This window comes from Sturnus vulgaris, chromosome 3 (genome assembly GCF_052056855.1).
Source record: "Sturnus vulgaris isolate bStuVul1 chromosome 3, bStuVul1.hap1, whole genome shotgun sequence".
Classification (NCBI taxonomy): Eukaryota; Metazoa; Chordata; class Aves; order Passeriformes; family Sturnidae; genus Sturnus; species Sturnus vulgaris.
In genome coordinates, this window is record NC_142245.1 from 941,520 (window position 1) to 964,892 (window position 23,373).

General features: G+C 41.3%; 2 protein-coding genes across 9 annotated transcripts in view; one reads left to right on the top strand and one right to left on the bottom strand.

Annotated features, from left to right (window-relative positions):
* MACROD2 (mono-ADP ribosylhydrolase 2) overlaps nt 1-23,373 on the bottom strand; it is an 848,563-nt gene that overhangs the window by 729,611 nt on the left and 95,579 nt on the right. The window lies entirely within an intron of this gene.
* Nucleotides 8,909-21,459, top strand: FLRT3 (fibronectin leucine rich transmembrane protein 3). Of its 2 annotated transcripts, none has more exons than XM_014895165.2 (3): nt 8,909-9,061; nt 16,264-17,012; nt 18,107-21,459. In XM_014895165.2, the coding sequence occupies exon 3, from the start codon at nt 18,152-18,154 to the stop codon at nt 20,099-20,101; it is 1,950 nt and encodes a 649-aa protein (XP_014750651.1). In that variant the 5' UTR covers nt 8,909-9,061; nt 16,264-17,012; nt 18,107-18,151; the 3' UTR covers nt 20,102-21,459. The 2 variants fall into 2 exon arrangements, with proteins under 2 accessions (XP_014750651.1, XP_088016850.1); XM_088160724.1 differs by having other exon boundaries at nt 8,911-9,061; nt 18,315-21,459.

A 23,373-nucleotide genomic window follows, 5' to 3' on the forward strand; every position in this document is an offset into this window, starting at 1 on the left:
AACCGTAAGAAATTTGACAGCTGCATATGCCAAACTCGCACGTTTACTAAGAACAAGTCTGTACGAGACCTCTAAAGCTGAAGTTCACAGATGCAGCGCTGAAGTCAGTTCTGAATGGCGATGGTGGGTGGAAAACCATAACTAGCAGGCAGCAGGGCTCTGCAGTTGTTTTGCAGGCAGCTGAGAACGGTGAAGTAAATAAACAAATAAGTGAAACTGAGCCAGCAGCAATTTGTGACGTGCAGTGTGACTGGCTGTCATTCAGAGCTGGCTCATCTGCTCTTTGAGCGGATGGATTTGACTTGAAGCTGTTCCATGCACACGTACACAGAAAGTTTCCATTAAATACATGGAGACTAAATAAAGCACCTAATGAGGCTTAAAACTTGACTTTTCACCTCTCTGAAAAGCATACCTGCAGTACAGTTAAAGCTGACCACAAAAGCCAACTTCAGCTCCGGAGTGCAGAAGGCCAGACCCAACAACCAAAGTGCAGTGAGGAACAGGATGGTCCTACAGGCACCAGCACTTGTCTGGCACCATGATGCGCTGCATGGAAAAGCAGCACCAGCAAAATGCATTTCATTCTGGGAGGAAGTCTGCATTTTTGGCAGCTGAGCTGACTAAAGGCCTGGCCAAACACAAGCTGATGCAGAAGTGGAGATGGGGCTGCCCTCTGCGGCAGCAGCCAACCAGATGCATTCCGCAAACCCATTTTTAGATGCTCTTGCCTGGAGTATTGAGGACCTGAACTCAATAACCTGAATCCCTTCTGTTCTGTGCTTCTGGGCTGCTGTGTGCACAGAGCACAGAGAGCACAGAGCTGACCCGGCACAGGCTCAAAATGATTGTGGCTGAACAATCCATAGCAATCACGACTTACTCGCTGAAGAATTTACAATTGCAATCAGAACCTCTCTACAACCCCTGGGAAAATGATCAAGAAGAAATGAAATAGGCTTTGTTATATCCACGAAAAATAACGTAAAATAACATCAACTAGAAATAAAGACAAATACTAGGCAGGCTAACAACAAATGGAGTTTTCATTTCTCACTGGGGCTATTTTTAGATGCATTCATATTTAAATATGAAGGTAATTTCCCAGTGCAGCTGTTAACAGCTCTTCCTGAGCTTCTCTTGGAGTTTGGGTGCTGCATCTGTTGGCATTTGCAAGGCAAACTCCTGGTCTCAGTGCATAATAACTACAAAAGCAGATGTTTCAAGCATCACCTTCAAAAATCACGCTTTGCATCTCAGGGGGTACTATGGTCAATTTATTTGTAAACGGTTTGAGGTTTTATGTACAAAACTATGTTGCTATTGTAACAAGCATTTCCCATGGCTTTTAATCTACCTGAAGATACACTGAGGTATGTATCAGGTGAACAAAACCTATAAATGATGTGCTAGTTTGGGCTGCTGGTGGTTTGAGAAATGCATGATTTTAAAGAATCATTGCTAAGGTCAAGAACTACTCTAGTTTTAATGAGGGACTCTGCTTCTTTCATTCAGATGAAGATTTTATTTTTTCTTTGTCAATAAGTGGTAATTAAATAGTTCTCACACATTCTACTGTATCTGAAAGCCTGCTCATGTGGGGAGAGATCCAGTAATGCTTTAATTAGGACTACAGACATACCATATTTGATTCAGATCATGGGTCCAGCTAGCCCTGTCAATACCACCACCACACAGTTTTTGCTTTCACAGCAATGCACAAAACTGAGTTTTGCACCTCCAAGTTTTTGTCAAAACACCTGAAGATTAGAAATAGAAATATATTCTGATTTAAAAACCCATCTAGAGTACCAAGCAAAGAAATGAAAAGCCAAACCACTCAAGAGTGTATATCACTGATCTCTATCCCATGGCATTGCTTACACGCTAATGGACTTTGCTACAGGCCTTGCGCTTAACCTGCTGTCCTGGCAGAGCTAGGCCCGCCTTTGACATTTTTTACAAAAAGGAATAGAGACAAAGCCTCTGGCAATGCCACAAAACTTCAGTGAAGAGCAGTGGGGGTTTAGGGTAGAGAAGCAGGTAGAAGAGTGACGGTAAAGCAGCTTTGAAAATCTTTTTCCCCACCAATGACTTGGATACAAAGCTACTACAGTGTAGACCACTCTTAGGGGAGACAAGAACAGACCCAGCTGTGTATGTGAAAGGCAGGAGCCTGGTTTTCTTACTTGTAAGGTGACAGGAGAAACGAGGAACTCAAAGAAAGAGTCAGACTCTGTTCTTCACTAACAATGCTGCTGTTGTCACCTTCTCAGGCAAGTCAACTCTCCTACATGCTGCACATCATCCTTCCCGGGGTCAGCCAAAATGCCTTTGTTTTCCTGAGTCACAGAGCTGAAGGTCTCTTATGGGTTCCTACAGGTTTCTTCTCTTTAGGAATCCCAACACTGACCCCAAGGCATTGGGACTTGCAGCAGCAATTAAGTGTGTGTTCACCAAAGGCCAAAGAACAAAACCTTTGAGGAAGGAGATTAAAGATGGACTAAGGAAGGGAAAAAAAAAAAAAAGAAAATTAAGAACACTGCTCTAGATACGAAGCTTAAAATGAATTTCAGATCCGGAGTCCCATGAAAATCCAGCCTCTTACCACTTCAGTGAACTTCATCCTCAGTAAGCAGCAAGTCATACCCACTAAATAATGTATGTCCATCACCTGCTCAATGTAACTCCCAGGCCTTCTCTTCACTTCCCTGCTTACCAGCAAGTTCTGGGCAGACACCTGGTGGGGGAGAGCTTCTCTCACTCCTCAGCGTCCCCAGTCATTCTAGGTGTTGGAACTGGGTGAAAACTGAAAAGGATTGCTCTAGGAATACCTGGGAAACCCTCCAACTTGAATGTGCTTCTGGGACTCAGAGGAAATAGGATGTCTCTGCAGAGCATGCCAGTGTTTTAGGAATGACATCTCCTTTGCATTTGAGGGAAATTCTAAGCAAAATTTCACAGTTAAAAAGCAAAATCACCATTAATAATGTACTACTAGGAAGGGAAATGTGAAAGAACACACACATATGCCTTACAACTATTTTTTTTCTGTTTAGCTTCAAGGATCTTTCCACAGCACATTCAGCCAGCAGATGCTGAAAACACGCCAGCGCCCACACCAATTCACGCAGATGGTGCTGGTGGGGTTGAGCCTTGTACAAAACTTACTTGTCTTCTCAACTAAGATAAAGTTTCTGCATGTGTGTCCCTTTCTTGAGTCAGAATTTCATCAAATGTAACTACATTTCTCATGGCCAGGGAAATTTCAAAATTCCTGTTAACTCAGTTTTAATGACCATATCAACCCATAACTTTCTGCCAACCCCACTCACTGCTGCTGTGCAAAGCAATTCCTGAAACAGCCTCTCTTGCTGAACAGAAGACAGAATAATAACCCCCGCTCACGACTAAATAAATCTGTTCAGACAAAGTAAACTTAGTCCTTCCTGAGAATAAACACTTTTGAGTTATTCATATATTCAACACTGGCACAGTCTTTCGTAATTTCAAACCCAGGTATTACACAAGCAAATCAGCAAATGCACAGACTCCGGCTCATTGCTAGATGTTAACACAGACTAGACACAAACAACTAGGGTGGTACATTTGGCCAAAATAGTGTGCTAATGCTTTGATTTGATTTGCCTGCAAAGCAGGGGGTGTACATTTTTATAGAGATTACAGATCACCACCTAATGCCTTCAGCAGCACTGTATCCCCATATACGTGCTTTGTGTTCACCAAGAATGCTAAATATTCAAATGGGGGAACTCATACATTTTACAAGTGCAGAAAACTTGGCCACTGTAATTTTACCAGATTAGACTTAAGTGAAACTGCTCAACTAATAGGAGAAGGAAGAAAATAGGAAACTCTCTAACATGCAAAAGGGGCCAAAGAAGGACAATGAGGGAGAGAAAAGAGTTCAGCAGAAGCAGCTTCTCCCGGCATAAGATCAATGCACAAAAAGCTGGAATGTGAATGTTCCCATGTGGGTTGATGCGTGGAGAAACAACTGGAGCTGGGTAAGAGGCAGGACGCCTGCAGAAAGCCTGGCTGAGGGAGGCTGAGTACAGGGAGAGCAAAGACAAGGGCGGAAAATCCTCCGGGGCTATCAGGAAGTAAAAACAAAGAGAAAGGACCAGACAAACTATTTTCATGGTCTGCAAATAGACTTGAGAGACAGCATGTGACTCTCAAGCTTTCAGAATAAACCTATGAAGAACTGAGATTTATGAAAATATAACAAGAAACATGAACTTTGCTCAACTGATTGTCTGACCAGTATCTAAACAGGCAACAGCAGGAGCAGCAATGAGTTCCAACATTAACAGGCAAAACAGGAACATGGACAGAAAGGAGTCATCCACCACAAGCCCCTTCTGAGCAAGCCCCAAATCACCCCTGCCTTGCATATCTCTCTGTCCTCCAAGGCTGGCTCTGGGCAACTGGTGCATAAGCACCAAACGAAGCTCCAAGAAGAGCCCAAGAGCAAAATTGCACCAGATTTTTTTTCTGCCATTTCAGAAGGTTTCAGATTGTTTTTTGGGTTTTTTTTTTTAATGCATTTCTGTACTACTGGAACCCTTTTTAGAGAGGCAGGTGTAAAAATGCATTTACCACTTTGTTCAGCTCAGTATAGGCCTCATCCATAAAAATGTGAATTTACAAATGCATAAATACCCTGAGGGCAGAACAGCAGGTTTTTTCCTTCACAGGATTCTTCCTCACACACACTAGACATTACTAACAATCTCAGTTAAAGTTTTCAAGGTTGTTTTGGAGGAATACTATTTTTCCTCCCTTTAACACACTTTCAAAGCCACATCAAGCAAAAGGGAAGTCTATTCTGTTCTGACAGCATCGCTTACTTTGTCAAGTAAGCAAGGTAAAGCTCCATGTTGTTCATAGCTGCGAAGGAGTAAGCACTGTTTCTCCTAAAAGTGTTGTCATGGTGGCTTCTTGGTTTGACATCTAACAAATAGAGGAAATTGCTTATAAAATACAAATATCAACTTTAAGCATTAGGAGCAAGCTTTCCTGGAATGGACCTTACGTAGTCATTTTTCTTTACCCATTGCAGTATGTCCTGTAAATAATAAAAAATAAATACCCTACTCAAAGGCTTTGCAATTTCAAGTACCCTATTAAGTTACTTAATTTTGCTATCCATAGCACATGATCTCACAAGCAAAGTTGTTTATTTGCCTTAGGGAAAATACAGATGTGATTGCATCATGGGTGTTTCTGAGTTGACAGGGCTTTTCCCTGGGGCTGTTTAGGAGAGCTGGAAAGAAGAATGGGGAGAAAGCACGGAGAGAAGAGGGAGGAATGGCAGAAAATGCAGGTGCAGTGGTCTAACCTCCTGGCCTTTACAGAGAAACAAAATAACCATAATTACAACTATTATCTCTCACATTCCTCTGGCAGGGAAAAGAAAGAACCACACTTGAGCCCACCTAGTTTTAAACGAGTATTTAGATTCTTCATAACTTTCTAGCCCTACTGTGGAGTGTCTTGCGTGATTACACTCCCATTTTTGTTGCATTTGATACAGAACTGCTGCACCAACTTTGACAAGGTACTCTATATACATATACAATGTGGAAAGCTGAATTTGACAGACATTTGTACTTGGAAGGAATACATCCAAAACTGGATTCTAATTCTGAAATGGTTCTGATCACTTAAAGACTAAAGTCTAATACAAAATGCAATATGTATTTGCTGAGAAATTCTACTTATTGAATATCAGGAAACCTTACAGAATATGCATCCTACTGAAGTTCATATATCATAGTGTCCTCCTTCCTTACATGTCCCTACAAAGCAGCCTAGGCCTAACTTGGATTTGGGACAGCTTGCTTTGGAAAATCAATATAACCTCACAAAAGCCTGAAGCTAAAATCCACTAACATTCATTTCAGCTTATTCCATTGAATATCAAACTATACTCTCAGCTTTATCTGACAGAAATCTGTCCTTGAGATGCTCAACGAAGCAAGGGCTCAGTTTTGATTCTTGAAGACAGCCAGCCCTCTCCTTCACTGAGGATGAGTGATCTCAGATTCAATTTCACTTCCCAGTCAAGGTGTTTGGTTTCTCAATATTTCATAAATGTCCTGCCTGGAAACGTATATGATTGGAACCTGATCTACGGCAGGACAAAGTATATCCAAAAAGCCTGTCAAGTCACAGGGAGAGTCATTCAGGTCAACCCTTGGCTGAGGGAGTTCCCAGAACTTCCAATTCTTATCATACCATCAGGATGCTCAGGAAAAAAAAAAAAAATAAAAGGCATCATCATTACACATTGACCTAATAGCACCTTCCAAGAGCGTGTTATAAACTGGCAGTAAGATACTGTGAAACGCATTATGTAGTGTGAGTGCTCTGAATTTCCCACCCGACACCTTTTAAACCCTCTCAGCCCATGAAGCATTAACAAGATTACCGTGTCTTCTGAAAGGTAATTTCCCTGTAGGTCTGACAAGAACTGTAATCTCAGTGTCATGAGCATTAATTAATTCTATAAACAAAATAAAGGTAAAACACTATTTTAACTTAAAAATTCAATTAAAATATCTCATTATATTCCTAGGCTTTGGAACGCCTGTGTTAAATATTCATATTTTTATTCCCAACATATCAGTAACTCCATCCTTATTAACAGAACTTCTCTATTCTCCTGGAATTGATGATACCTTGAATTCCTATATTTTAAAAAAAGATGGAAAACGTGGTCAAGATCTCCATGTACCAGAGGGTTTTTTGTGGAGAGTATTTTAAAGGCCATCTATGTTCTTAAGAAGTATATTTATGGAGTTTACATAAAAGAATACAGTAAAAAATATGCTTGCAACAGCACATTAAAGATCTTTCAGTACTCCAGAGCAGCTGTGACCTGGTAAAATCTAATTATTTTTCACATGCCCTTTGGAATTTTCTAGGAATATGTAGTAATTTCTAACCAGTGCCATAAGCACTGGGCCAGCCTTGGAATTAAGCTGAGAGATAGCTAGATGAGTACCACATACATCTTTTAAAAACATCCCACAGATCTGTGTTAAGGCTTAGCAACATGGCACAGTAACATAACCCTAGAATCTGTTAACTAATACAGCTAAGTCAAGCATGAGAAATACCAAACACAGAATGTGTTTGGAAAATACTACTATAATCTTAAAAGAATCTCAGTTTAAAAAAAAAAAAATCAGCAGTATAGCTGCAGCATTTGCAAACTTCTGGCATTTCCACAGACCATTATTCTGTCCCACATGATGAGACACAGGCATGCTGTAGTACCTGATGTATCCTGTTCATATAATACATGCACATATGTATCTATATGCCTATAATGTGCTACATGTGCATTAAGATGTATATGCAATACAGTTGATTATTCTGAGCTGGTTAGGGCACAGCTCACTGCCAGGACTATCAATACAGACAATTGCACCCTAACCTGAAGTCAATTTATTATTAGTTTTTACTCTCCTCAGGGAAAGATTAGAATTGAAGTGACAGCGAAAAAATCCTTTTCCTTCCTTATTATCAAAGAAAATCAATCCAGATTTTTTTTTAATTAGTAGAATAAATACAGCTTGTATATAACATTTCATACATCTAAGTATCAAATCCATCAACCAGCATTCAAAAACTTATTAAAATCCTCTTGAAAATGGATGAGGTTTGATACTTTTGCCTGCTTTTGCTTTTGACAAAAGACATCAACAGCAATTTAAGCATTCAAACTTTACACAGAAGGTGCACCTGTGTGGCAGTCTCCATAGGATTTACAGAAGTCAAGCCCTCTTTGAAATCAGTGGAGCTTGGCCTTGTTGTCTTCTGATACCAACAAGAAGTGCAACAGGAGGATAACTAGGATCAGCAGAGACAGTTTTCGGGAGTCTGCCTTCCCCCAGACATTGGCTCTGTGCTGGTCAAAACCCTGCATGAGGTGGCCAAGATCACTTGTGCGTGGCTAATGAAGAAAACAGGATGCTCATGAAGGCAGCAGCTGTCTACAGGGAAAGAAACCCCGTTTGATGGAAAATTTTAAAAAACAAAATAATAGAAATATCAACCGCATCTGCCAAAACTAACACTACTTGTGTGCTTATAAGCTATAGGTAAAGGATACTGGGTTTAAAAAAAAAAAAAAAAACAAAAAACACCTGGGGAAGATATTTTCTAGTTTGCCCTTTAATTACCATAACTTTCTAGTTTTGTTTGAAGGGCAGAAACTTCAGGAAAAATCCCTCAGGAGTGCAGCCTGGCCAGGCGACAATCGCCCTCAATCTCAGTCCCGCCAGGCACGATAAGGTATCTGCCGGTGAGCGCCATCCCGGGTGGGGCAGGAATCAGCCAGTTCGAATCCACTCGATGACTCCAAAAGGAGTCACCTCGGGAAAACCCTCAGATCTTCCAAAGTCGTAGCCCACAGCCAGGGAGATACCAGGGGAGTGAGGGCACTCACAGCCATGTGGCGACTGGGACCCAAGAAATTTATTGATTTACTTGTGTTTTAAATAGTTTTTTTTTAAAGCGCCTTCGTGAAACTCGCGGCCTGTCCTGCTCCTTGGACCCAAAACCAGGGAGCCGGGATCACCTGCCCAGCCCAGAACCAGGCACTAGGGGATAAACTGGTGGATGAACTGAGGGATGAAGGAGAGCCACCCCGCTCCCGACACGGCTACCAGCGGCACAACCGCTCCTCTGCCACGGGGAACAAAAAGGGTGAAGAAATAATTTTAAAAGCCCCCCGTGCGGGCCTGAGGCGCCACGTCCGCCCCCCCCTCGCTGCGTGACGGGGCCGTGGCGCCGCCTGCTGCGCCCCCTAGCGGCGGCCCCGCGCCACGCCCCGGGCCCGGCCCCGCCCCCCGTGACGTCCGGCCCCGCCCCCGCGGCTCCGCCGCTGCCGCCGCGACTTGAGGGGCGCGCGCCGAGCTCCGTCCGCGGCCGCCCCGCGACAGCGCAGCGCCCGCTCCGCACCGCGCTCCGCTCCCGGCCCGCCGGCACCGCCGCCGGCACCGCCCCTCGGCGCGCCTCGCCGCAGGTAAGCGCGGGATAAGCGCTTTCTCTCCTCCGCGGGACTTGCGCGGGTCGGGGGATGCACAGGAGGAGGATGTGGAGGGAAGTTTGGGCGCGCTCCCCGCACCGCCAGCCGCTTCCCAGCGCCGGGGTGCGGGTACGGCGCTGCGGCGGGGAGAGCCCGGCCGCCCTCCCGGCGGGGTGCGCGGCGGGGCGCGCAGAGGGCTCGGCTCGCACATCTGGAGCGCAGCCGGCGGCTCCCCGAGCTGGGCGTGCGGTGCCTGCGCTGCCCCGGCCCCAGCGCGAACCCGCGGTGCGCGGGGGCGGAGAGCAGCGCGGCGGGACCCGCAGAGCAGCGCCCGCGCCCCGCGGCGCTGGGACCCCGGCCGCGCGTTTAACACGGATGGTGGCGGGTACTCCTGCCCGTACCCGCATCGCTCTCACGGTTGGGAAACTTCCCCCTCCCTCCATCCCTTCTTGCTGCATGTATTTTAAAAAAAAAAAAAAAAAAAAAAAAAAAAAAAAAAAAAAAAAAAAAAAGCCGAGGCGATGCGTTCGCGCCCCTGCGCAGCGCTGCCCCCCGCACCACAAAGTCTGCGGGCGAGAAGATGGGCAACAAAATGGTTGCATAGAAAGAATGCAACAGGCCCAAATTCCCGCCCCGACGCCCCACTTTCTTTGGGAAGAAGAGCTGGCTTATAATCCTCCTACCATTCCATAGGTCCTCGCCCAGTTCTAATCAACTTTTCGGCTGTTTTCAGTGTATTAAGTGATTGCCCTCGTGCAGGCGCAGCTAATTAATTTATATATGGCTTGCAAATAAATAATTCACCACGTACTTCGTTGCGCACCTCATCTCTACGTGATTCTGACCCCAAAAATCGTTTCACGACTGCTGGATGCGCCAGAATCTTTTGTTTTAACCCTTTTCCTTAAATGCAATTAGGGGGTGCAACTTAAGTTGGTCAGGCAAAGCCCGAGTATTCCTGCATTTCCCAACGTCGTGGTTCTGCTTCCCAACATCTGCCATAGCTCACAGCGCCCAGGCACAGCTTTCTGATTTTGGGGTTGGTTGGCTGGTTCTTTTTTTTGATTCCTGCTTAGTTTCCAAGCTCATCCCCTTGGTGAATAAAAGCTCAGCTCTTGCACAGACAGCTGCCTTTCTGGCTCAGTCCTGCTCTTTGAGGTCGCCTCAATTTTAATCTCTCTGACCACAAAGGGGTTTGAGCTCAACCCTGGCACATCCAGGCAAAGTTGCAACGAGTGTTGCAAACGCGAGGACGAGTGTACGTAATTAACTAATTCATGGAATGCTGTTACCGACGGGTTATTTGTTCGGGCTGAAGGCAAGTCGCTTCCCTTCTGCAAGGGATCAATTCTGATCAGTTAACAGAATACAGTGGACTATTTTCCACACCAGATTCACACCAAAATGCAGAATTACTTTACAATTAAATCTTACTCTTGCATGTTAGCTGAATGCATTTTCTCTTTGCCTCTTCGAAAGAAGGTTCACATTTTGCATTTCCACGTAAATCATTTATACAAAGAAAAAGTATTCAAAGAGGCTGAAAATGTTCAGACTTTAAAAAAACAGTTAATTATCCTGACCCAAATTTTCTTATCTAAAACATACTGCCCAAAAAGATAGAAGCATCAGTTATGCTCACCATCTATTGCCTGGGGATATGGCGTCTTAATGAACATTTCTTTGAATTAGACTGAAAAATGCATTTGTCAATTCAAGTGTATAAAGAAAAGAATTATTTGCTATAAAACAGAAAGATCAGTCTGTGTTTTCCTTGTCAATATATGCCACGCATTAGGTCATACTCAAGAGGTTTCAGTGCCCTTCCCTCTCTCAAAAGAAAACCCACCTTCAAGTTTCCTTTAATTTATTCCAAAACCATACAATACAGCCCTGTTTAAGATAGGGTTTCAAATAATTCATAAACAAAAGGTATACCTGGGTTTACAGAAAGCCAATTATCTTAAAATACACTGAGTTTATTCTAATCCTACTTCATACTGCTATCAAGCTTTTTTATTTTTCCATCCACATTTAATCACTTCTAAAAGCTGTATTTTTTCCTGTCTTCTGTGCTCCTCCTGTATACCAGAAACAGTGACAGCCCTTGGCATATATTTAAAATGCCAATTCTCTTTCTTCTTTTTTTTTTTTTTCTTTTGGTACACTTAAACCATTTTAACTGGAGACCAACCAGATAAATACTGCAAGTAATCAGCATGGGGAATTCTGTAAACTCTCTAAAAGAGTAATTTATTTTATTTTTTTATAACTGCCTCCTTTGCAGGCTGCCTCTGTTTTTCTCAACAGGAGACTTTGTTGTAATTAAAGCAGAGAAGACTGGACAGCAGCAAAAAACATCTGACTTGTGGCTCTTAAAAGCACAGGTTTTGTAGCATGTACCACCCCCCAGTGGGCAAAAAACTCTGTAGTAAACTGACAGAGAGCTTTGATCTCCAGAAATAAAGTGGATACATTTTAAAGCAAGAACAAAATAAAGATGAGTTTCTGGGTTGGGGTTTTTGGTGTTTGTTTTGGTTTGGTTTTTTTTCCCCTCTGTCACCAGTAGCTAAAAGTTGTCAGATATTGTGTAAGGCAGTGGTGACTCATGAAAGCAATCACTGGAGTTTGCAAAGTTTGCAGTTGCAGGTATTTGAAGTGGCTTCAGTTGGGAGATGGCCATCTTTGTCTCCTGGTAGCAGGAAGTATGGATGCTAATGGCTAGTTAGCTCTCAAGTTTTTTCCTTAATCACTTCAAAGCGCAGGAATGCACGGAAGAATTAATATGTGATTGCTTACATTTATTTTTAATAAGCAGCCAAATACCACTCAGGGCAGGAATCTTGAAAAGTGTTCAGTACATATCTTATGGCATTGCTAACTCTCTTCTGCCTTTCATGAGCTGTAAGAATCCAAACACTCTTACAGCTCCACATTTTTTCTGATTTTTTGAGCAGCAAACTTAATAATCAGGAGATAAGCGAACAACTGCTTTAAAAAGGAAAGAAACAAAACTACTGAAACTTTATCTAGTGTTTAAGTAATGTTTTTACAAGTCAGGAGTTTTGTGCCAGAAACTCCCTATCAGGTATAATTCTACCTAAACTTGTCAAGAGGGGGAAAAAAAGACTTTTTTACCTTGAAACAATGGCAGTATTTGTTCTCTATTCTTTTATTTAATGCCCAGACAAGTTACCTCAGCAGCAGCTCTCAAAAGAAAACCTAGAAGCCATAATTGGCTAAGCTCAAAGAGCACTAAAACACAAAACAAAAATCCATTGCAAAAGACTCCCCCTCTAAGTGTTTTCTTAACGTGCAACCTTTCCTGCAGCAGAGTAGTCAAAACAAGAGAGTGAGAAGGAATAGAGTAATAGTCTGGGTCTTTTCAAGCCAGCATCTTCAAAACTAGGAAAGATTTTAGAAGTAAACTTCAGAAGAGAAGCACTCGTAGTTCATTTCCATCCTCTACAGCAAATACAGGTTTGGCTGATCTTAGGTGTGGAGTCAAGCTTTTACTCAGAATTCATTTCTAAGTCAGATTTACTTGCATTTGAGGGAAGATCACATAAAAATTTGCATTTTTTAGGACACTTGAGTTAGGCTTAATAAAACACAAGCAGTATTATTCCTAGTGCACAAGAAATGGCAGCAAGTTTTCTGCAAGTAAATGAAACCTCCAGCAAAAAAAAAAAAAAAAATCACCAGCACGCAGTGATACAGTAACTGAGTGGCTCACTCTCACTTTAACAAACTCCTTTGCATTTTTTACCCCTTGGAAAGACAGCTAGAGGACCTTCTGCTTGCCTAGAGCCAGACAAAAGACTGGGGCACGTTCCTGAAATATGATGATCGTGGAAATTGCAGCTCCTAGACAGGGTGCTTAGAAAGCATTTTGCTGTCACTATCAACTAACCCTGAGTAATACACTTAAAGAAAACAAAGTGTGGACATTGCTTTAAGTCTAGATTAGCACTGTGGAACTTCTTTCTTAAAAAAAAAAAAAAAAAAAAAAGATGGTGAAGCTATTTACACTGCAGCAAGACCTTTATAAGCACAACTGACATTATAAGCAGTAGATGGACTTTGCAGGTATTTTAGAAAATAAGCACATTTTGTGTTTCTGATGTGTTTCAGATTCTAAACAAATATAGAGCTAATTCTGGAATAGAAGTACACTGGTTAAGCAAGCTGGCTTATCAAGTATGCATGTTCTAGTGGTGGCTTTGAATAATAGTTTTGTCTTTTACAACCTAAAAATACTTAGTAGTTTCCCTTTCCTCTGTTACTTTGATGCTAAGAAAGAAGCTACTGAGCTACCAGAGTTCCTGCTGGAGAACACAGAGGTAGATTAGAAATTCAAATTAGCGTTGCATGACCTCAAGTGAGGCAGGTCTTGATTTTATTCACATTTTACCACATGTTGGAAAGAAATCTTTGACACTGATTTTAGAAAAAAATCCCAACTTTTCAAATATACGAAAACTATTTATTTTGTTAAGCCATTGCCTGCCTACAGTACAGCAAGTGCAGCTGGGCTCCATACTTTAGTGTAAATGCAATATTCTTCTTAGATTCTTTTTTTATTTGTGTAGCTCAACTTATGTTGAACATTTTAAAATGAGATGCCCCCTTAGCTGTACCACAGCGATAAGTCCACATGCAATGCCCACACGTTCCTGCTATCTCTAGTAATTCACTTGCTTACACAGTCCCAGGAAAACTAATTTAACCATGTGGCTCAGAAAAGTTCAGGAAAACAGTCAACTCAGAATAAAGTGCAAAAAGGCTGCTGTGCAGTTTTTCCAATGTTACTTTTGTTACCAAAAAACAAGGAGTGATTTTTGCATTTAAGAATTAATTTTAGCACAGAGCTTCTAAAATCTGGTCTGCTCAAAAATAATGGCTTCTTTCAAAACCATGTGTCCATGAAGCCTCCCAATCTGATGCTGCAGAAACCTGGACACAGTGTCTGTACCAGTGGGGGTCACTTTTCTTTTCATCCTGCCAGATCAGCTATAATGACTTGGTGTCAGGGAATATTTAGAGACAGCTCAAGAAGGGGAAAGTTGGAGCATGGCAGCAGGATTCCCTTCTTCTCTGTAGACAGATCACTGGAGCCTTTGATATGCAAAAACATTGTTTTCAGCTATAGCTTGAGATATAAAAGAGAAGTGCAAGATATCAAACAATCAAGACCTGAAGAAAACTATTCTAAGTTTAGAAAAGGGAGTGGGGGGTATAGTCTTAATCCACATTTTTGAAACAGTGTCGTCTTCTCCAAAGAGACCTTTTCTTTTTCTTGCTCTTGTTTTCATGTAATTTTGAGAGAAGGGATAAAAAAAATTCCAGGAACTTAATGAGCTTTAGTGCTTTCATTTTAATCCTACACATTACTGCTATTATAATAGTGGCAATAAATGAAGAGATGACTATCAAATGAAGCACAGAGGAAATAGTTTATGTGCTAGAAAGGTAAAACACATGAAGTTTCTGTGTGTGCATAGATCTATGTAATGTATGCATACTAGAGCCAGGGTTTTCCTTAATACTAACAAGTTTTTTACAGCTCAGAGTTCTAAAGAAAATTTATGATTTTAAGTACTTAAAAGTTATTGTAGCCTTCAAAGGCCTATTAAAGGAATTTATATTCCTATTTCACCATACCCTTCCAGAAAATACCTTCTATCACAACTTCACATTAGTTCCTAAGAGACACCATTTTTTTTCCTACAGCTGCTAAGTTGCTTTTTATTTCAAAGTTTTAGGAATAGGACCTGGGCTTCTTTCCCCAAACACTTGAGTAATACAGAGCAAGAAAACTAGACACTGGAAGAATACAGAGCTTTTTTGTTCCATTTCATAATGATTATATAATTTACCCAAATTACATAAGTTACCAATAAACATGCATTCCCTTCTATTCTAAAACATGGCCATACAGATTGAGTTTTTGCCTTAAATAAAACATACATAAAAGTACTTATTTATGCCACAGTGGGGGGTCTCTCATTTTTAGTGCTTTTTTTCATTGGACAACTGCTGAAAACAAGATGCTGAAAACAAAGCTCAGAGGAGCACGAAAGCAGCAGCAGGAGAGGAGAATCTTTTCCTCTCCCTCACTGGGTAGTCACACCATCTCTGAAATGATGGGCTTTGGGTTTTTTTCTTCTTCATGGTTAACACTTTTTAATGAAAAAGAGCAGCAGAATTCGAATCTATTTAAATATATCACTGCATATTCTGCGTTGCTGTAAGGAGTATGAGTGGTGTGTTTCATAATAGACCTGCTACAAATTGCAAAAGGCAGTTTTTTAAAACAGACAGCGTTCGTGTTTAGGTCAAGTATTTTATGGAGGACCAGAAGCTGCTCTAGTTTAGCTCCCAGGAAGGCAGCTAAGCAGGCATTACTCAGCACACTGTTCCTGCCAAGCGTTTTGGTTCTGAGGTTTGTGCTCGGTCCCTTGGAGAAACATGAAGTCACAAAAGGGAACAGCAAGTAAACGTTAAGGATTTGTTTCATTTCAGATTTAACCACTTGTATTGCAGGCATGCTACCTACAAGCTCCCAGGGACCTTGGTATCTCACTGGATACTTTATGATACGAAGTAGCCCAAGTTAAGGATGCTGTTTGAAAAATAATTAGCGTACTGTAAGAAATGCAAATGAAAGAAATAATATTTTTCTTCTTTATAGAAATTTATAGAAATACTAGATGCCTGGCTAGTCCCTAGCTCAGAATCAACATGCTGCAAATGGGAAATATTCATACAAATATTTTGGCAAAACCGCTTTCCCTTTCACCCAGTAACTAGTGAACAGTAATTATTAATAATTCCCTTTACACTTCAAACCAAGGAGAAGATCATCATCTATCTCTCTTTACCAGGAACACAAACCAAGCAGCCTCCAAGGAGGTAACACTGGTGTTTCACATCAGATGAAAAACATAATTTACAAGTATTTTGTTACTCTCTGCCTTTATTTTTCTACTGAAACAAGGGAAAATAGAGTTCCAGTAAAAGTGCAGTAACATGAAACTATACAGCAAAACATTTTTTGAAAGAGTTCTCTGGATTTTGCTGAAATGCCAGTGCTTTGGGGAAACTAAGTGTGTTGCTCATGTACAGGGGATGCAACTCTTAAAATAAGTATACACCAGTTGTTATTAATTCCAATTTTTTTGTTTTTACTTTTGCAGGACATTAGGAGTTCGAGGAAAGCTTTCAAAGGGGAGTTTTCTGGGAAAGAAATCGTATTTTTGTGGGGGTTTTTTATAATGAAGAAAACCATCTGCATTGCCTGATGTTTCTGTGGTAAAGTAACTTACATTCTTGCAGCACAGGAGGAATTATTTCCTGCATTACAAATTTGGAAGAAGCGTTAAAAAGTGAGTGTTGGAAAATGGTTCTCTGAAAGAGGTGTGGATGTATCAGGATGTACAGCTACTGTACAAAGGTCATACTTGGATAATTCTGGATAGGAAAAAGCATCCCTTTCCTGACCTCCTGAAGAGGCAGCAATCCTTCGAGCCTCAGCATAATGAATGGTTTCTATCTTGCGGCACTGAAGTTCCCTCCTCTGACTACTACGCTGCACAGAAGAGTTTGTAAGAGTTACAAAGAAAGTAATTCCTGCTAAAGGCTTTAAATCAAACAAAAGAGGCTCTTCATTCACAGACCTTACATGAGGACAAAAATAGAAGGAAGCTGAAGCTTTTATACACCGGGGCCTGGTGTGCTTATGTACCATGATAAATCTTGGTTGGAATGCTCATTGAGTATCGTGCCAGGAGCCAGGAAACACACACCACCACCAAGGACCATCTGAGTAAACACCATCGAGAACAAACAACTGCTCCATGGAGTAAACTCTAAGAGTGACTGGGCAGAAAGACATCCCTGTACTGGATATCCTCAAGCACAAAATTTACTCATACCTTTAAATACGGTAGGATCAATATTCATTTCTTTTCCTTTTCATGCCTCTGAGAGTAAAGTTCAATTAATACACGAACCCATAAGAGCAAAGGTCATGACACCGCTTAATGCATAGGTCATCTTGCAGGAGTTCTCACAACCCTAATTACAATGGTAATTGAATTATGTTGTCCTAAAAGCTATAAAAATGCTAATTACCTGAGCTCAGTGTACAAACACACTACCAATGCAAAGTACAATCTCAGTCTCAAGAGTTAATTTATACCATGCTACTAATAAGATGGGAAAATGTGGTTAAACCTGCCAAATAGACTCTTATAAGTGTGTTACTTAGTAAGACGATTTTTGAGAATGACAAATATTTAAACATGAAATTAAACATGTAATGAAATATTTCATCCAGTGAACTAGAAAGCCATAGCTCTACCAGTTACCTGCCAGTTGTAGCATTCACCTAGCTGAACACTCACTTAAGCATGAAAACCAAGCAAAATAGTCCACACTGTTTGTAAGTTACTCACTGTAAAGCTGAGCACTGGGAAAGACTTGGGAAAAAGTTTTACTGCCCCTCACTCTTTTGTCTGCATTTTACCCTTTGCCTTTAGGGCTTTTTTGAACTTCTGAAATAGCTAGCATTAGACTTGTGGGTTTGGTAAGGGTTTTATAGTTCACTTAAGGGCTCCTGAGGAAGTTAGCTGGCTTAGGAATTACTTCTTATCTTTCACATATAGAATGATTTACTTGAACTCTGGTGTAACTTCAGTTCTGTACTTATTTGGTATCTGTGAACAAAGATTGCCAGTACACATGAAATGTGGAGGAATCCTTAGAAAAAGTCTTGTTGCTTAAGCAAAATAATTCACAGATCAGACATACTTGATTATATTATTTTCAATCACTATGCAGAATAACCTATTAAGTTAATTGAATTAGTACAAGTAGTAGAATCACTGATGTAAGGAAAAGAGAGTAAAATGCATCTACGCGCTTGAATTTTGGCTTAATGTGTGTTTTAGATGTCTTCTGTAATGTTGAAGTTGATTTTTTTATATTGCGGTTTCTTCACTGATGATCTGGATAATTTTGTTTGTTTGGTTTTTTTAGATTGTTGAAGATCAGAACTGTATAGAAATCTCATCATTCCTGACCATGATTAGTGTTACCTGGAGCATCTTCCTAGTTTGGACTAAAATAGGGCTGTTACTTGACATGGCACCTTATTCTGTTAGTGCCAAACCATGCCCTTCAGTATGTCGCTGTGATGTGGGTTTCATATATTGTAATGATCGCGATTTGACGTCTATTCCTACAGGAATCCCAGAGGATGCAACTACCCTCTTCCTTCAGAACAATCAAATAAATAATGCTGGGATTCCTTCAGAACTGAAGAACTTGCTTAGGGTGGAAAGAATATATTTATACCGCAACAGCCTAGATGAATTCCCCACTAACCTCCCTAAGTACATTAAGGAACTGCATTTGCAGGAGAACAATATAAGGACCATTACTTATGATTCACTTTCAAAAATTCCTTATCTGGAAGAACTGCATTTGGATGATAATTCTGTTTCCGCCGTTAGCATCGAGGATGGAGCTTTCCGGGACAACATCTATCTCAGACTTCTTTTTCTCTCTCGAAATCACCTTAGCACCATTCCCTGGGGTTTGCCTAAAACCATAGAAGAGCTACGCTTGGATGATAATCGCATTTCCACAATTTCTGAGCTGGCCCTTCAAGACCTTACAAATCTAAAACGCCTTGTTTTAGATGGAAATCTTCTAAATAATCATGGGTTAGGAGACAAAGTCTTCATGAATCTAGTCAATCTTACAGAATTGTCATTGGTCCGCAATTCACTCACAGCTGCACCGGTGAATTTGCCGGGAACAAACCTAAGAAAGCTTTATCTCCAAGAAAACCACATCAACCGCGTGCCACCCAACGCTTTCTCTTATTTACGGCAGTTGTATCGACTAGATATGTCCAATAACAATCTCAGCAATTTACCTCAGGGTGTCTTTGATGATCTGGACAACATCACTCAACTTTTTCTTCGCAACAATCCTTGGCACTGCGGGTGCAAAATGAAATGGGTACGTGACTGGTTGCAGTCCTTGCCTTTAAAAGTGAACGTACGTGGACTGATGTGTCAGGCACCAGAAAAAGTACGTGGGATGGCTATCAAAGACCTCAGCGCAGACCTGTTTGACTGTAAGGACGATAGCGTCATAAGCACCATCCAAATCACTACTGCAGTGCCCAACACGTTATACCCAGCCCAGGGAATCTGGCCCATTTCTGTCACCAAACAACCGGACATCAAGACTCCCAACCTAAACAAAAACTACAGAACCACAGCAAGCCCGGTACGCAAAATCATTACAATATTTGTGAAATCCGTAACCACGGAGACTATTCACATCTCCTGGAAAGTTGCACTACCGATGACTGCGTTGAGACTGAGCTGGCTCAAGATGGGTCACAGCCCTGCCTTTGGATCTATAACTGAAACGATAGTTACAGGCGACAGAAACGACTATTTGCTCACGGCTCTCGAACCAGAGTCACCGTACCGTGTGTGCATGGTTCCCATGGAAACCAGCAACATCTATCTCTCCGATGAAACACCCGAATGCATCGAGACCGAGACGGCGCCTCTTAAGATGTACAACCCCACCACCACCCTCAACCGGGAGCAGGAGAAAGAACCGTACAAAAACTCCAGCTTGCCCCTGGCCGCCATCATCGGCGGCGCGGTGGCGCTGGTGGCCATAGGGCTGCTGGCCCTGGTCTGCTGGTACGTGCACAGAAACGGGTCCCTGTTCTCCCGGAACTGCACCTACAGCAAGGGACGCCGGAGAAAAGACGACTATGCCGAAGCGGGAACCAAGAAGGATAATTCCATCCTGGAAATCAGGGAGACTTCTTTCCAAATGATACCAATAACCAGTGACCAAGTGTCCAAGGAGGAATTTGTAATACACACCATTTTCCCACCTAACGGCATGAATCTGTACAAGAACAGCCACAGTGAAAGCAGTAGTAACAGGAGCTACAGAGACAGTGGTATTCCAGATTCAGATCATTCACACTCATGATACTGAGGGACGTGAAAAACTGGTTTGGGTTTTGTTGGGTTTTTTGGGTTTGTTTATTTTTTAAAGAAAACAAGAAAAGACTGACTTAACAGTTGCTGTTCTACTGCAAAACACTGGATTAAAAGACTGACAAAGCAATGTACTGTACATTTGCCATATAATTTATATTTAAGAACTTTTTATTAAAAGTTTCAAATTTCAGGCTACTGCTGCGATTAATGTAGTGGGAATACCTGACCACAATTCTATATTTTAGTATTTTTTAGTAATTTGTACTGTATTTTCCTTGCTAATATTGAAGTTACAGACCATTTAACTTTTGTGTTCTACTGAGTAAGATGACTTGTTGACTGTGAAAGTGAATTTTCTTGCCGTGTTGAGCAGTCAGAACATTCATCTGAGATCCTTGTAAGTGTAAGCACAGGCCATTTTTCACTTTGGTATCAATAAAATGATGTTGAACCTGGCAAATCAGGAAGATCAAAAAGTGGTTACAAAAACTCACAGAACTTCCAGTGTTGGGTCTATTAAATCTGTAAACCACAACAATATTCAATAAACAAAAATGTGTGTAGTAATGGGCAATATCAGCTGTCTGGATATATCCATTCAACAGTGGTGAAATCCAATTTAAATGAGGATAATCAAATTGATGACATGCATGAGACTAAACCTTTTGACAAGTGTTAAAAAAACCTAATCCCTAAAGGAAAGCAAAATTCTTAACGAGGAATTAAAAAAAATTGGTAGGCTCTACAAACCAAGGGGGTAGATACAGTTCAGGAATAGATTTTTGTTTATCAGAATCAGTGGTCTGTATATTACAGAGAAAGTCGTGATGGATGCTCACAGGCATTTGGGAGACAAGGGCAGGAAGGCAGAGGCAACGCTTTGAAACTGCTTTGAAAAGAAAAAGGGCTGAAAGTGCAGTTTCACATGAAAAGAGAACAGGACAAAACCCAGGGCAATAAAAGCAAGGTCTCAAAAACTGTGGTCTCAAGGGTGAGCAGACAAATGGGGAATGCAGTTATTCCGAAGCAGATACAAGCCTGTGTTCAGTGTACTGCTGTTACAGTCAGGAATACTGCCCATTACTGTCACAGAAATTCCTTGGTGAATATGTAAGGTAACATGTTTCTTTCTGCCTTCCTGCTGAACTATGAGCTATTTCATGTTTAAAACCCCAAGCCGCTCTTTGTTGCAATAATCATTCTGTTTCTTCAACTAAAAACCAAAGTGCTTTGTATGCCCTTTGGCCAGTCTTGTGTGTGCCTTGATCCAACGCTACATGTATCAAGCTTTTAAAAACTAAGAAAAAAGGAAATAATAAAATACCCACTTTTTCATACATAACTTAACTATGAAAAATACTGGTCTTATTCGTGAATGAAGTTGAAAAACTACTTCAAAAGTATGCTGCACCTCTGCAGTGCACTGATAAGAAACCCAGTCAGAAGCTACTACTTTTCAGGTCATGAGCTTCACCTCTCTCTGTGTTCAGGTTAACTTGCAGGTTTTCTTCATTATTAACTACTTGGAAAAAAAGTTTTCACAACAGTGAACAGTGTGAACAGTGAAAGGGAGGGAAGGCATGGAGTTACAACCCTCTGAAAAACAGAGTTTTTTCAAAAGAAACAGCAAATGATAAATATTTAATATTTCAGACCATATTTCAGGCAAGAAGGAATGTATACCAAATGCAATTCATTTTAATGAGAATTTTAGTGGTGCTTGGCCTATCTGTTTCCCTAAGAGTAGTAAAGAATGAGAGATGAAAAGAACGAGTGACCAACACCAAGAGTGATGGTTTCAACAATCAGCCTGCAAATCAATCTCCTACCAGGGATCCATCTAACTGCGCACACCCAAAATTTCCAGTAACACACGGTTTTTTTTCATCCTCATTTTCCACATGTGCCCTGGGGAGGGAGTTCCTCTCCAAACTGCCTGTACCATGGAACTGTTGACACATCACTTGCAGAAGTATCTCCTGCAGTTTCCTGAGCAGTGGAGGTGCAGCACTGTGCTTCCTTACTGACCTTATACAAAGCATGTCTCCTCTGCATGGAGCACTGAATGGATCCATGGAAAGGGGAGTGTAACACTAAAAATCAACCATGTGCTCACCTCACTGTAATGCACTGAACAAAACTATTTTGCTCTGTTGTCCCATCAGGTGCCAATCTAGGGAAGGGCAAGAAAGCCGAGACTGAGCATGTGGAACCTCATTATGTTGATGTGCAAAAAGCTTCCCAAGCAGTGAGCGGGAAAGGAAAACAACGCAGAGGGACTGGACAGACTTGTTCTTTGTCTGCACTCACACAGGGGGATCCCTGATATCTGAGCCCATTTAATAGCTGGGTCACTGGCAAGAGAGCCTAGTTTTTTGCCAGCAGTTCTCCAGTAACAAAATTAAACAGGTTTTGTTTGATTTTCAAGCTGTTTAAAAAACCTCTCTCCCTGTTGGCTCCAAATTTATGTTGTGAAAAAGGTAAAACAACACTCGGTGAGTCCTTTGCCTTCAGAGGCACCAAAGTCAGAAATGCCTGGTAATAAGGTATAGAATAAGGTATAAGGTATATAAGATATAAGGTATATAATAAGGTAAAGCACAGGTATTTATCAAGTCCAGTGATGCCACTCAAGGTCATAAGAGTATAAAAAAGTTGGCACTTGAAGAGATAATTCTATGACAGTCTTTAAGTAAAATGACTTTTCATGTGACATTTTTGTGAGGCAGTTGGGTACAAATCCAAAGCAATTTCAGTAAATCAACCCATTTGTTCCTACTTCACCTTCCACCAGCAAGAGTGAAAACCTGGACAAGGTTCTGTCTTCCTCAGGGAACCAGGTCAGGCTTGCAGGACAGCTGGTGTCCTCTTACCACATGTGATGTCAATGAAAAAATTGGCACACTGGAGTGTACAAGACCTTCCTCAGGTTCTACAGCAACTTTTACTCCACACACATAAAATTAACATTAATTTGGCAAGTGAAAGATTGCCTTCAGACTAAACTGTGTGTTTTTTCCTTTGGCTGTTAATACAAATTTTTATTCCTCTCCATGTCAGGCCTGTCTCTTCAAGACTGCTGCTTATCCTAGTGCTGCAGTTGCTGCCTGCAATGCTCCCCAGCACCACCATAAATCCCTGCTCTTTAGACAGGTATATACACAGGCAAAGCGGATTACTACAGTAGGCAGTTTATTCAACACGTTTATCAAAATAACATTAATGCTCATTAAATTTATCTCAGTTTTTGAAATTCCATGT